The sequence below is a fragment of the Passer montanus genome, unplaced genomic scaffold, assembly GCF_014805655.1.
Source record: "Passer montanus isolate IOZ18808 unplaced genomic scaffold, ASM1480565v1 scaffold26, whole genome shotgun sequence".
NCBI classification, from domain to species: Eukaryota; Metazoa; Chordata; class Aves; order Passeriformes; family Passeridae; genus Passer; species Passer montanus.
This window is the reverse complement of record NW_024367261.1, coordinates 9,730,363-9,743,065: the sequence shown is the minus strand read 5'-3', so window position 1 is coordinate 9,743,065 and position 12,703 is coordinate 9,730,363. Positions and strand designations below refer to the sequence as shown.

At 37.5% G+C, this 12,703-nt stretch overlaps 1 protein-coding gene across 1 annotated transcript in view; it reads right to left on the bottom strand.

Moving 5' to 3' along the window:
• CTDP1 (CTD phosphatase subunit 1) overlaps positions 1-12,703 on the bottom strand; it is a 97,828-nt gene that overhangs the window by 18,586 nt on the left and 66,539 nt on the right. The window contains exon 12 of the mRNA XM_039712265.1: positions 11,809-11,984. Within this exon, the coding sequence (XP_039568199.1) occupies positions 11,809-11,984 (176 nt within the window). The remainder of the gene's footprint in view (positions 1-11,808; positions 11,985-12,703) is intronic.

The following is a 12,703-nucleotide window of genomic DNA, read 5'->3' as shown; positions in this document are numbered from 1 at the left end:
TGCACAGTGCTGATCCCAAGCAACAGAGAAGCCAGGGAGGACAGCTGCTCTGCTGGATCTCAGGCATAAATGAGGCAGAGGCTTGGGGGTGGGAAGGCTGAAGGCAGCCTTAGCTGCAATGACCATGAGATGCTGATGTTGTCAAAGACAACAGGAAGGTCTTGTACCGTAAGTATGAAATGGAAAAGTGTGGAAATGGGAAAACAGAAGCCTGCTGCTGAATGGGGCAGGGGAGACAGTGACACAGACACAGAGAAGACTGAGGTAATAGTGCCTCCTTTGCCTCAGTCTTTCTTTACAAGCAAGATAAACCTTAAGGGGCCAGAGAAGATGGTTAAAGACTGCAGAAAGGAAGAGGTACCCTTGGTGGAAGAGGAACAGCACAGGGAAGGACTCTTAAGCAAATGGGTCATACCAGACTCCATGGCCCCTAATGGGATGCACCCACGAGTGACTGTGAGGCCACGCCCAGTCTTTAAGAGATTAGGGTGGCTGAGAAATGTGCCTGATGACTGGAGGAATGCAAATATGACCCCTACCTTGAACAGGAGCTGGACTGAGGGAAGGACAGCCACACCTCAGTCCCTGGGAAGCTGAAAGAGCAACTGATCCAAGAAACCATTTCTAGTCACATAAGGGACAAAGTGATTAGCAGTGCTGAACATAGGTTCATCAAGGGGATACTGACTGACAACCTGACACACTTCTGGAATGAAATGACTGATTTGGCAAATGAGGGAAAAGCAGAGGATACTTCACTAAGGCCTTTGGTTATGTGTCTCAAGATCCTCAGAGACTCTTGATGGAGGAGTGGAGTGTGGATCTAATGAACATGTACAAAATCCTGAATGGATAATGTAAAGAAAATGGAGCCAGGTTCTTCTCAGTGGTGTCCAGTGACAGGCCAAGAGGCAACAGGCACAAACTGAAATACCTAAGTTCCCTCTAAACATCAGGGAATAGCTTCTCACTGTGATGGTGATTATTAAGCACTGGCACAGCTTATCCTGAGAAGCTGTTGAGGCTTCATGTTTGATACTAAAACCTGCAGCACTATTGCTTTGCCTCTCTAGCTCTTTTGCGAACTCCTGTCTTACAAAAGTAGCACATGCTTCTCCAATACCAGGGAAGCCATCAAACTCCAGAAACTTTGTGATCATGTGAAGAACCTGATGGAGAACAAATGCTAGATTAGGCTTGCAGTGACATGAAATTATTAATCTTCTCTGTTATGGCAGCTGCTTCCAGTGCTGAACACCTGAGCATCCATCTGTGGGCCAGAAGAACTTGAGGAGATACATCTGGCACTCCATTACTCTTGACTGTTCTCCCCATCTTTCACCTAAATATATTCCAAAACTTTTAGAAAAAACCCAGCAGCATGCTGGTCCTGCCTCCACCACCACAGCACTAGAACACAGAGATGGGCAGACTTGCTATAATGAGATCTACTTTCCCATTGTTTTCCTTCTCCATTGCCTCAAGCCCAATCCATTGATTCCCAGGTGTTTTACTCCAGTGTTTTACATACTGATACATTAGCTTTCAGGGAAAAAAGGGCCATAGCCAAACCAACCCAGGCTATACATGATAAAGACAAGACATTAAGTGATCTGTCTCTGCAAATCTGCTGAAAATCTGAATTCCTTCTCCCTGGACAACTCATAATACCAGAAAATAGTGGAAAAAACCAGAAAATAGAAATAGATTCCTGTGGATGGAAGAGCTTCCAGAGTGTCATCTGTCTCATTATGAATTTGGGAAGAGGGTTCCTTGCAGAATTCTGCAAAAGGAATAACTTCTCAGGGGCTATACAAGGTTTCTAGAAAAAAAAACTATAGAATCCCAGACGTTTGCTTTCTACAACTTCCTTCTATCCATCTGAATGTATCTGGTTTTGTGCCTACCTTTCTGTATGTGGATAAAACACAATTTCAAGCAAGAACACCACATGATCACTGAAAACACAGATTATGGAAATTAATGACTAAGACTCTACAAATAACAGAGTGAATACATGAATCACATACATTTTTCTGATTTTCTCAATGCAGCAGAAGCTCATGTATCTGAAGCTGAAGGTGGTACCAAGTGCCTATTAAGCTCTTCCCTGAGTGTGCAAGAAAATGTTTGTACACATTACAGATAATTAAGCTGTTGGACTGCTTCTTTTCCTACGTAAGAAGTGACAAGTCCTTTCTTCTGCTTAGGAAGACTAAGTCTTGCAGGTTGCAAATGCAATTTATATATGTAGCCAAGACTTTCCAATATAAATTGTAATTTTTCAGTGTAACTGGATGACAGTAGAGTGTTAACAGACAACATTACAGGAGTAAAGCTAACTGAAAAACTGCAGAGAGTACTTCTCTGAGAAAAAAAAACCAGGAGGCAAACTTTCCCCTACATACTGAATATTCAGATTCCTTTTCTCAAGTTTTTTTTTAGTCTTCTTGACAACTGGATGCACTCTGTTTACCAACAAGTCTAATCAGCAGCTGGAAACACAACTGTAATTTAGTCTACAGCTTAACTGAAGCTGTAATAGGCATATTTTCAGTAACAGTTTGAAACTTCAGGCCATTAAAATCATTAACAAGCTTGAAGATATGAATGACTCATCTACTTAAGTGCTTTCATAAAGAAACTGAGCCATGCACTCATTTGCTTATACAGCTGTTTTTACCATTTATCAGTGTCATGCTTATAATTTAAGTAATTTAACCACCTGAAATTTTAAAATAGCATATTGTAAAGTCCCAACCTTTAAATGATCAAGAAATAACTGCAATATTGTGTTCACTGTCTAGATATATGAATATCAAAAGAGATGAAAAACGGAATCCAACTCTGTAATCGTATAAAACTGGAGTAATTCCAGTGACTTTTTAACTTTTGTCCTATTGACACTGTATGCACTGAGACAATACATTGGCATTCATGCATGTGGGCATTACAGCTGATTAAGGCACACATAGGGCCTTATGCTGGACAACCACTCAACTCATTCTCTGGACTGAAGGTGCATTAGCGGCTGGCTTACAGCAAGCTCTTGGAATGAAGCCCCAGATTACACTGACCTAAAGGAAATGGTGAACCCCAAGATCCCTTTGGGAGCCACACCAAAACATTGCTTCAAAGGCACACTCCTCAGCTGGGCTAAAACACTGCAGGAGATACAACCGCCAGTTACCAGAGGCATCCTCACTGCAACCATTTGCTTCTTGGCTGAGTACTACTTATTTGAACACAAACTCCATTTCTCACAAGTGCTTTCAAACATTTGCCACTAAATATCCTATAGTTTCCTCTCTGATTAACCTCTGAGGAAATCTGAAACAAATAATATATCCAATATCTTTATGCTTTTGCTAATTGTTTCCTGAACAGGTAGAGAAGTTCTAACCATACTTTATGATTTATAAGCTTTTAGACTTGTCCACATGAATTTTTCTACATGAGATCATAAAGCTTAATTCATTTAAATAAAGAATAAAATAAAAAGCTCCTCTACCACAGCAACAGAAGAAAACTAAACACAAAATCTAGAAGTAAAGGATACACAGACCAGATGTGGAAGTTTAAGCTATAAATGGAAAGATAATTTCTCATCAAAAACCTAACAAATTTATATAAATTTTATCGCAAAAACCCCTCATGGAAACAGTCCACTCTATCAGACAGCACAGAATATCAAATGAAGAAGAAAACATTTTTCACCAACTCTGAGTGTTTTTTACTTGTATTTGAGAATTCCATTACATTTTTTGAAAAAGTAGTGCCAACCTGCCTTTCTAACAGCGTTCCCTCTTGCAAGAGATCTCCCAGATACCCTTTATTTGTAGAAATCAATTATTTTTTGTTTTAAAACAGAAATGAAATCTATCAGACAGCACAGAATATCAAATGAAGAAGAAAACATTTTTCACCAACTCTGAGTGTTTTTTACTTGTATTTGAGAATTCCATTACATTTTTTGAAAAAGTAGTGCCTTTCTAAAGTGCCTTTCTAAAGTGTTAGAAAGGGAACGCCTTTCTAACAGCGTTCCCTCTTGCAAGAGATCTCCCAGATACCCTTTATTTGTAGAAATCAATTATTTTTTGTTTTAAAACAGAAATGAAATATTCCCCTAAACTATCAATTTAGTTAAGCATGTCAGACATTTTTGTCCTCTCTACTATCAAATAAAATAGTCTATTGAAAATAGCATCACACATTTTCCTTAGAGCACACCTACCTGCCAGTAACTTCCAGCATCTTTCTACCCTACTGTGCATTTAGGTGTAGAACGTCCCTCTGCATCTTCATCTTCTCCTGACAGAATGCCACGAAGCCATGAAATAACTCTCATACATGCATTTTTCAACCCAATTATTCCCATGTGATTTAAAGTTAGTCTTTCAGGCTTAACATGCCATAGATACACCTCATAGCTTTGGAGAAGGAGGAAAAAACACAAGCCCTAATTTTACAGGGCATTCATTATAGCAGAATTCAGACTTAACTATATTTAATATTGAGATAAAAGCTTGAAAATAGTATTTTTGGCATAGAAAAACCTAGAGACTTTTCCATTAGTAAAGACTTCCTAGGAAGCACAGCAAATTTTGTATCATCCTTTCATAGCAATGGAATTTTGAATCCTTTGTGAAAAGCTATTTAAGAAGCATGCAACAACATGCATCTGAGCAAACTCCTTCAATGCATCCAACTAAGACATATCATCCAGTTCAGACACAGTAAACAAGTAGAATATTACTGCCATTTTGAAAATGCCATTATTTCAAATATTGTGTATAAGAGAGTTGAATGTTTCAATCCTAAATTCAAAAATATTCTTTGAAATGTTAAGGAAAGACAATCAGTGCAGTAGCTTTGAAACAGAATGCAACATATTTAAAACCTTAGATAACCTGAAATGTAGACCTAAAGAACGATTCCCTTGTGACTTTGACCAAATCTGTGTGTTCCTTGTACTCCTTTCTGCTCATAGAAGACAATCTCCAGAACAAAAGCAGACTTTAAACTGAAGTGAACAATGCTCTGTAAATAGCTGAAGGCTGAATACTGTCTGACCAGCTGGAAGGCACCTAAGGAGTTAGGGATCCTTCATACTGTTAACCCTGTTCAGTGAGCCTGGCAAACCCCACTGGAGGGCAAATGTTAAGAGGCAGATAAACTGTTTCATAGCTGGCTTAGAAGGTAGGTATCTCCCCAGTGGAGAAACACTGGCATATTAAGCTGAAAAAGAAAGAAGAATTCTGCATTCCCCTTCCACAGGACACACTCCTTTCCCCTCACTTGACAGTGACTTGCCCACAACAATTCTGCTCTTGAATACAAGACGACTGGTAACTTCTTATATGAGGAGACACCGAAGACCAGCAAGTGGCCAGCATAGTAACTTGCTTTTTAAGCCATGAGTTAAAACAGGCCTCACACTTCTTCTGGTTGCTGCAGACATAAAAAGTACTTTTCCTCTTAAGAAATTATTTCACATGGTAGAAAAATCCTGACTCTTTGCCCTGCCCTTTGGTGTGAGAAAACACACAGACAAGCACTGCCTGGAGTTGACAGCTTCCTCAGGGCAGAAGTCATGCTGGATCCCTCATCCTGCTCGAACAAGAAGAAAAAAAAAAAGCAAACAGTTTCTCTTATCAGAGAGCTTAAAAACAATACTCTGTAATAGTTTTAAATTAATTACTGAGTAACTCAGCATTTTATAAGAAAACCCAATGATGCTTAACCTCATTAGAGAGAAGAAAAATCTGTCTTCTAGTGGCACTATTACAGGACTTGCACTATCATAGCCATCTGAATGCTTGTGTTCTCTATTGTAAAAGCCTTCAAATACTCCTTCAAAAGAAGGACTGTCCTAGCAATCTATGTTACTTCACTTGCAAATGAAGCACTATTCATTATATATAATATTTGAGAGGCCATAGTATAAGAATGATGCTTTTTAGAAGTGTGTTTACAGCCAAGTGATATGATTGGCATCTTTAAAAAAAAAGGATCTAAAAATAATAACTGGGGCGATAAACAAAAACATGTTGGCACGCAGTTTGAATAGTAACATTTCCAGTTCCCAATTCCTCCTACTGGATTTTTAAATTTTTCACTGGTAATTATAAGATGCATCCAATATGATATTGGAACAGATGAGTTTCTCAGTGACTTCTCTAGACATCTCCAATTACATTCTAATACTGTTGTACTTTCCTGATTTAAAAGCCCCTTAATTTTCAGGTTTCAGCTAAAGTTCCACAGATCAATGGGTAAAGACACACTCAGAATAACTCCCCAGTATTTACTGAAGGTTTATGAAAAAGATTGCTGTAGGGAAGGAATCACTTAAGAGCTTGGACACTTTCACTTAAATCTACTTTTCATTAAGAAAGCTACTCAAATGAAACAAAGCATGGTCTGTAACTACACTTTTCAAGCACAAACATCCTTGGCACCGCTTGCTCTTAAAACCATCTTTTGTACTTTGTAACGAAGACAAGAACCAAAGGGTGGGATTTAACAGATGCAGAAAGTTCAAGTCAGCAAAACAACCTATCTCCAAACTACTTTCTCTCCAAGGAGAGGGGGGGATGGAGTGATTGGTTCAGAAATACAGATTAGGGAAGAGACAAAGACAAAAAGCTGAGAATCAACCTAAACAGAACACAGAAAACAAAAGTACCAACTGTCAAAAACACAATGTCTTAATAACCCAAAGAATTTGCTTAAAAGTGGATGGGAAGCACGTCAGTTGTCTAAAGCAACCCTAATGAAACTTTGGAGGTAGTCACTAATCATATCTTAACCCTGAAGGACTCCTGCTTTTCAGGACATTTGGACAACTTTCAAGAGGGCCTGGAAAAGGCACATTCTTTATACAGAAACTATAAACTGAGATTCAGCACTTCTTTCCATTTATTCAATCCTCTAGAACCTGGATCTACAATTTTCTAGCTGGCAAACTGAAAGTAAGTTGATTCAATGCAGCACAGGGTAGAGTACTTGGGACTACACACACTGGGAAAAAAACCCCTACCTTTGGAGGAAAAAAAAAAAATTAATTAAAGTAGCTTCAAAAAGCTGTTACTACCTCAGTACTGATTTTCTCACGTGGAAATTTTGGGTAACGAGATCTTTCAAATAAAAGCATTCCTATATGAAAACCTATATTTAATATATAAGTAGAGAAGCAAATTATGCTTTGCCTGCCCAGAATCCTCTTCCATTTTAGAGTCTTGATCAAAATCACTTCCAACCAGTAATGACATTAGAATTTTGTAGAACAGCTGGCTCATGTGAAAACAGCAAGATGTGCTGCCAACAGAAGCACTTCCCTTTAGAGGCTGATCCTGGATTTCAGTCTGGAGTGTTTCACCATTGCTTCTGGGAAAAAAACCTCACTGAAACTGCAGTAATTTTTTATTTGCTTATGTGGACTACATCAAAGAGTCTGTTTACTTCCAAACTGTTAGAAATACAAGGGAATTCAGGAATTTAAACATACTCTCAGTTTGCAGTAACTATAAGAACAATTGTTATGCCAAGGAAAAAAATGTAGCAAAAGGAATCAAGAAAAATTTCTACTTTGGAGGTTGAATGCAATCAATAGTTTTGAGAAAAATGAAGGTGGTGAAAGTTTCAGCTCTTAACGCCTCATAATATCCCTCTGAATAGCCATTTAATCACAAGACTTGGAACATGCTGGCCAATCCAGGTGGTGTATTACCCATGTAAGTTAAGCTTTAAACACAAGAAAAAAGTACTTCTTACAACCTTGCAAAAAATCAGCCAGAATTTAGTTATGTATAAAAATGTTCATCACATTGTCTTATTACCTGAAGGATGCTTTCTTCTCCCAGATGTTTAATTTAGAATGCTGAACTTACAGGAAATTAATCAAGGAAGACAAATTCTGGCGGTTTTCTGTGAAACAGACTCAAACAAAATTTGCAACTTTGTACGTGTAATAATCTATAAGATTGGAGCCATCACATCATCTATGTTGAACTTAACTTGCATCACCTTAGGAGAAGTATTTCCAGGGAAGTATCTTCCAACTGGCAAATGCCACCTATCACAGCAAATTCTAAAAGCAAATCAGTCTTTCTCACAACTGAGAGAGGATGTGGTTGCCTGTCAAGGATCTCTAATTTTGCCAAGTTTAGGGCTGGTTTTTTTTTTCCTCCTCAATGATTATACATTCTCTTTAAAAGCTGAGTGGGTTTCCTGCTTTGCTAAGGAGACATATTGGATCTCTCCAAAATAGAGTGAGATGCTCATTAAAATGGATTAAATACACTCAAGTAGGAAAACTGCATTTATTTACCAAATTACATCAAGGAACAATGAGCTGCTGCTCCTATCAAACATACTGCCATTGATTTGGGATTCATTATCTCATTGCCAAAACCAATAAATGGGTCGTATTTGCTTTCTGTAGTTTTCCAGCAATCTCAATTCTATGCAGAGATCTTAAACCCCCTGAACAAGCTGCAAGATGAAGCCTCATTCACCAACGCTTAACTGAAGTGCTGACTCTGCAACACGAAGATAGAGGGAATAAGCTTTGAGTGGACAGTCTTTGAAATGAGACATGTTCCTCTGTAATCCCATGGCCACTGACATGGCAGGCCCACAGCCAAAACCACAGTGCAGTTTTAGAAATTAGCTGATCCCCTAGTTCTGGCCAATTCCAATAATGAACTCTGGTTCTTACTGAGGGAGTCTGAACAAGAGATTTTTCAAAAGGACCTTACTATTATGCATGGCAAAACTCTAATGGCTCCAGAAATGCAAATAGTTTAGAATAATGACACACCACAGAATTCAGATTACAGGTTTGAAACAATTATGTGGGAGAAGCTCTACCAATAAGGGCAAATGAATTTGAATTTTCTTCAGACAAACAGCACTTTCCAATTACCTGCAAATGCAAGCAATTGTTTACTTTAATCTTAAGTCCAGAGTGGGCAAATCCTAAATGTTTTCTTGAACATCCAAGCAGTGACCACATACAGAAATTTTGATCCCCTTTCCTTTTGCAGTTAGACATCACTGAGTGTCCCCTTAAATCTATTCTAAGGGAAAGGAGATAATGAAAGATTTAGTTCTTAGAACTAACTTCAAAACACATATTTTTTCCTAGGGTGACCCTACACAGAAGCTCTTTACCAGACAGATTGCTTTATACATGCAACAAATGATCCAGGAGGCAGGAAATGAGGACTTCAAATCACCAATATTTCTAAATTTAGACCTTCAGCTTTTCTATACTGTGAAAATCAAAACAATATACTCACATCATCTAGAAAGGAATTTTGGAAGACTGTTCAGTGTAATAACATTACAACTTTACTAGTGAAACAATGCAATTAATTGCCTGGGTAAGAAAACAGAAGAGCCATCATTCTTTGGCAAAATGGTTGAATTTCTACAGTTATTTTGTCAGCCATGTTTGAAATGTGCTACTGGCTATTAAGGGTACTTTCAAGGGGACTTTGACCACATACCAGATAGTTCCTTAATATGTTTTGAATAGTTTGTCACTGAAATTGTTTATAAAAAATATCCCAGACTACAACAAACCTGAGTCTGACAGCTTGGGAAGCACTGAGCTGTAAAAAAACTTAGGTCCCGAGATTCTCAAAGTAGAGTGTCTCAAGACTGGGAACTGGAATAAAGTTACAGTGACATTGAATATACTCATTCAACTGGGATAAAAGATGTCACTGACAACAATTTGCACCAGAGTTTGCAGCAGTCTTTTCTGTCAGTAAGTAAGAAAGGAAAACTATAATTTCTGTCTTCTAGAAGAGTGGCTGTTGTAAGGAAGTACTATTATATTTGAAAGAAAACACTTAGGAATCAAAATATCACTGTTCCTTTTAAAATTCTAGTAAATAGGCACAGAAAAGATAAGTTGTGGGATTTCTGAGGCTCTGAGCTCAATTTTCCTTGATTATGAATTAGCAATGGATCTAAGAGAAAGGCTGCATTTCCCCTCCAGCAGGAGCTATCAGTTTTCTCAAAGATTATTTTTTTCTCCATGCTTGAGAATTTTAGAAGTGGCACCAAGCAGAGAAGTGATCATGGTATTCTGTAAGTTGAAGACTAACATTAAATGTAAGCCCTAGATTTTTCTGTAAGTGCTATGGCTCCAGTGTCAGTAACTACTGGAAAAGTGTAGAGGAGCAGCAGAAACCTGTAGTCTCTGTAGGCCTCATCTCCAATAGGAATGAGCTGAGCCAGATCATAGGAGTACTGGATCATAGGTGGACTGTTTATTGTTCATCTGCTGTTTTTCAGAGAATGTTCTTGCATTCCCCCTCTTATACAGTACCTTTTTAGCACATGAAACTTACTGAACATGAAAACATCAATTTAAAGCTTCAAACTTAAAATGTAATTGGAATGACTGGCTCCTTTCTTATCAAGCAGAATTTCCTGCCTAGTAGACACTGGGTCAGCATCTGAACCAGCACTTTGTGAGTATGTTTTCCAAGCACCTATCAAGCTCAATACTGAATACAATTTAGCAAACTGACAAGAAAGCTCCTAAGAGGTGAAGAGAAAAGTTACTTAAGAAGCTGCTCAAAGACTTCATCCCAGTAAGGACAGTACTATGTCTATACAGTTTCTGAGTGAAGAAAAATTGCCAAGCTTATTTAAAAATGTTTCTGTATATAGAACAAAAATTAATTACAAATGCACTTGCTCTTTTTACACCATACTTGGAGAACAGTTATTTAGCAGCATTTCTTAATGTGACTCTTTCTTCCTTTTGTTTTCCAAGAACTGGTATGTCTTCCACACAATGAAACATCACAGTATTAGGATGACTTAACAGTGACATGCCTTGCTGCTTCAAACTGTGTTCTAAAACATTCATCATTTGCCTGTCTTTCCTCTTTCAAACTTCATTTGGGAGAAAATTTTTCTTCTACCCCATTTGAGACAAATCAAATTCCCACAACTTTTACCCTCATTAAGGAAAAAGTGTTAGAGCTTAAAGTCTTATAGTCGGGAATTGAGTTTGGTTAGAGAGCAGAAAGGAACTACAACACACATCTGAGTAATCTGAGTCATGTTTTCACTTTCAGCACCCTATAGTACAGGATGATGACCCCTGTAATTCTAAATTAAAATCTTATATTGCTTGCTCTAAATTGTTAAGCTTAAAAAGTATTAACAGGCTGCAAATTGAAAACCATTCATTAACATATTTAACATAAGCACTTTGTTTATTAAGTTCTAGTATACTAGAACTTGGTTGATAGTCATTATCCAACAGTCAGTGGTGGGACACTAAAATCAATTCTGAAGAAGAGACTACCAAATTAAAATTTCTAAGTAGAAAAGCATCTAACAACCTCATTGTAACAACCTCATTCATCTTCCAGCAGACTACTCTGTATTATGAATGAACAACATAAAATTATCTCAAAAATTCAGGTCAAAAAAAGCACAACTTTACAAACCATGCTTTATTTTACTCACAGTAACACTGCAGTGGACATGGGTCTATATCTGACACAGGATTGAGACAACTTTAAAAGAAGTGCAGTTCAGTTGCCTTCAGTTCTTTCTGAACCAGTAATACCCTGGTTCTCAAGATGACATTTACTAAGACCACTTCCTTAAACAAATCCCAAAACATTGCAGAGATAAGCATGACAACTTCACAGACTTACAAGAAAAGGTTGCCTACATATAGTTTAACATCAGGTGGCAAATACCAGATTGTAAGAAAGCACAAACACAGTGAAATATCATGAACACTTCTAACATTTGAAAAATTCATACCTGGGTACACTGCCTGTACTTCTTTCACTTGATGACGATGATGATGATCCAGGTCTCTGATCTGCCTTCCTCCCTAGAGTCTCTGTTGCACTAGTCTGAGGTTTTTCACCTTCCTCTTCTGGCTTTTTTTTTTTAGTATCGCTTTCGTCACTGCCTTCTCCTAAGATGTCATCCACCTGCCAAAGAGCGGAGGAGCCAGTTTATCTTCCAGCAGACTACTCTGTATTAATCTTTCATAATCATTGAATCACTCTTAAATCATCATTAAGAATATGCTTCAAGTTTCCTTGCTTTCTCTGTCAAAATTTAAATTAAACCCCCGTGTCTTCAACACAGCTTCTGTAACAACTCTAGCAATATTTTATTCCAATAAAGTATATTTATTTTATGATTAGCTTAAGGCAGATAGACATATACTCACATACATGATAGTCACACAAGAAACTATTATAAAAAGCATGCTGTCTTCTGAAATTAAAGGGATAAATGATTTATACTATTGTAACATACTGATGCATATTTTCTACGAGATACATTTTACATTATTATAACATATATCACTTGGGCAAGGCATATTAAAATCTCTAGTAAGAATTCTTATATTTACAGGTATTCCTTGATACATATATAATGGTGAAGAAGTCAATTTCTAAATAATGCAGTATGAATGAAACAGAGCGTACAAACCCTATTTTGACCCAACTGCCTGATTGTGCTGATAAATAAGGACAAATCTATCAAAAGGCTTACATATTTCATTAAATAATGGTTTGTCTTTTACTTTTGAAAAGTTATCATATGATTTGATAATCCTCTAAAAACCTATGAATTTGCTGTGACAGCTCTGGATCTGCTTAAACCATCAATTAAAGCAAATAATACTCATGAGAGACCC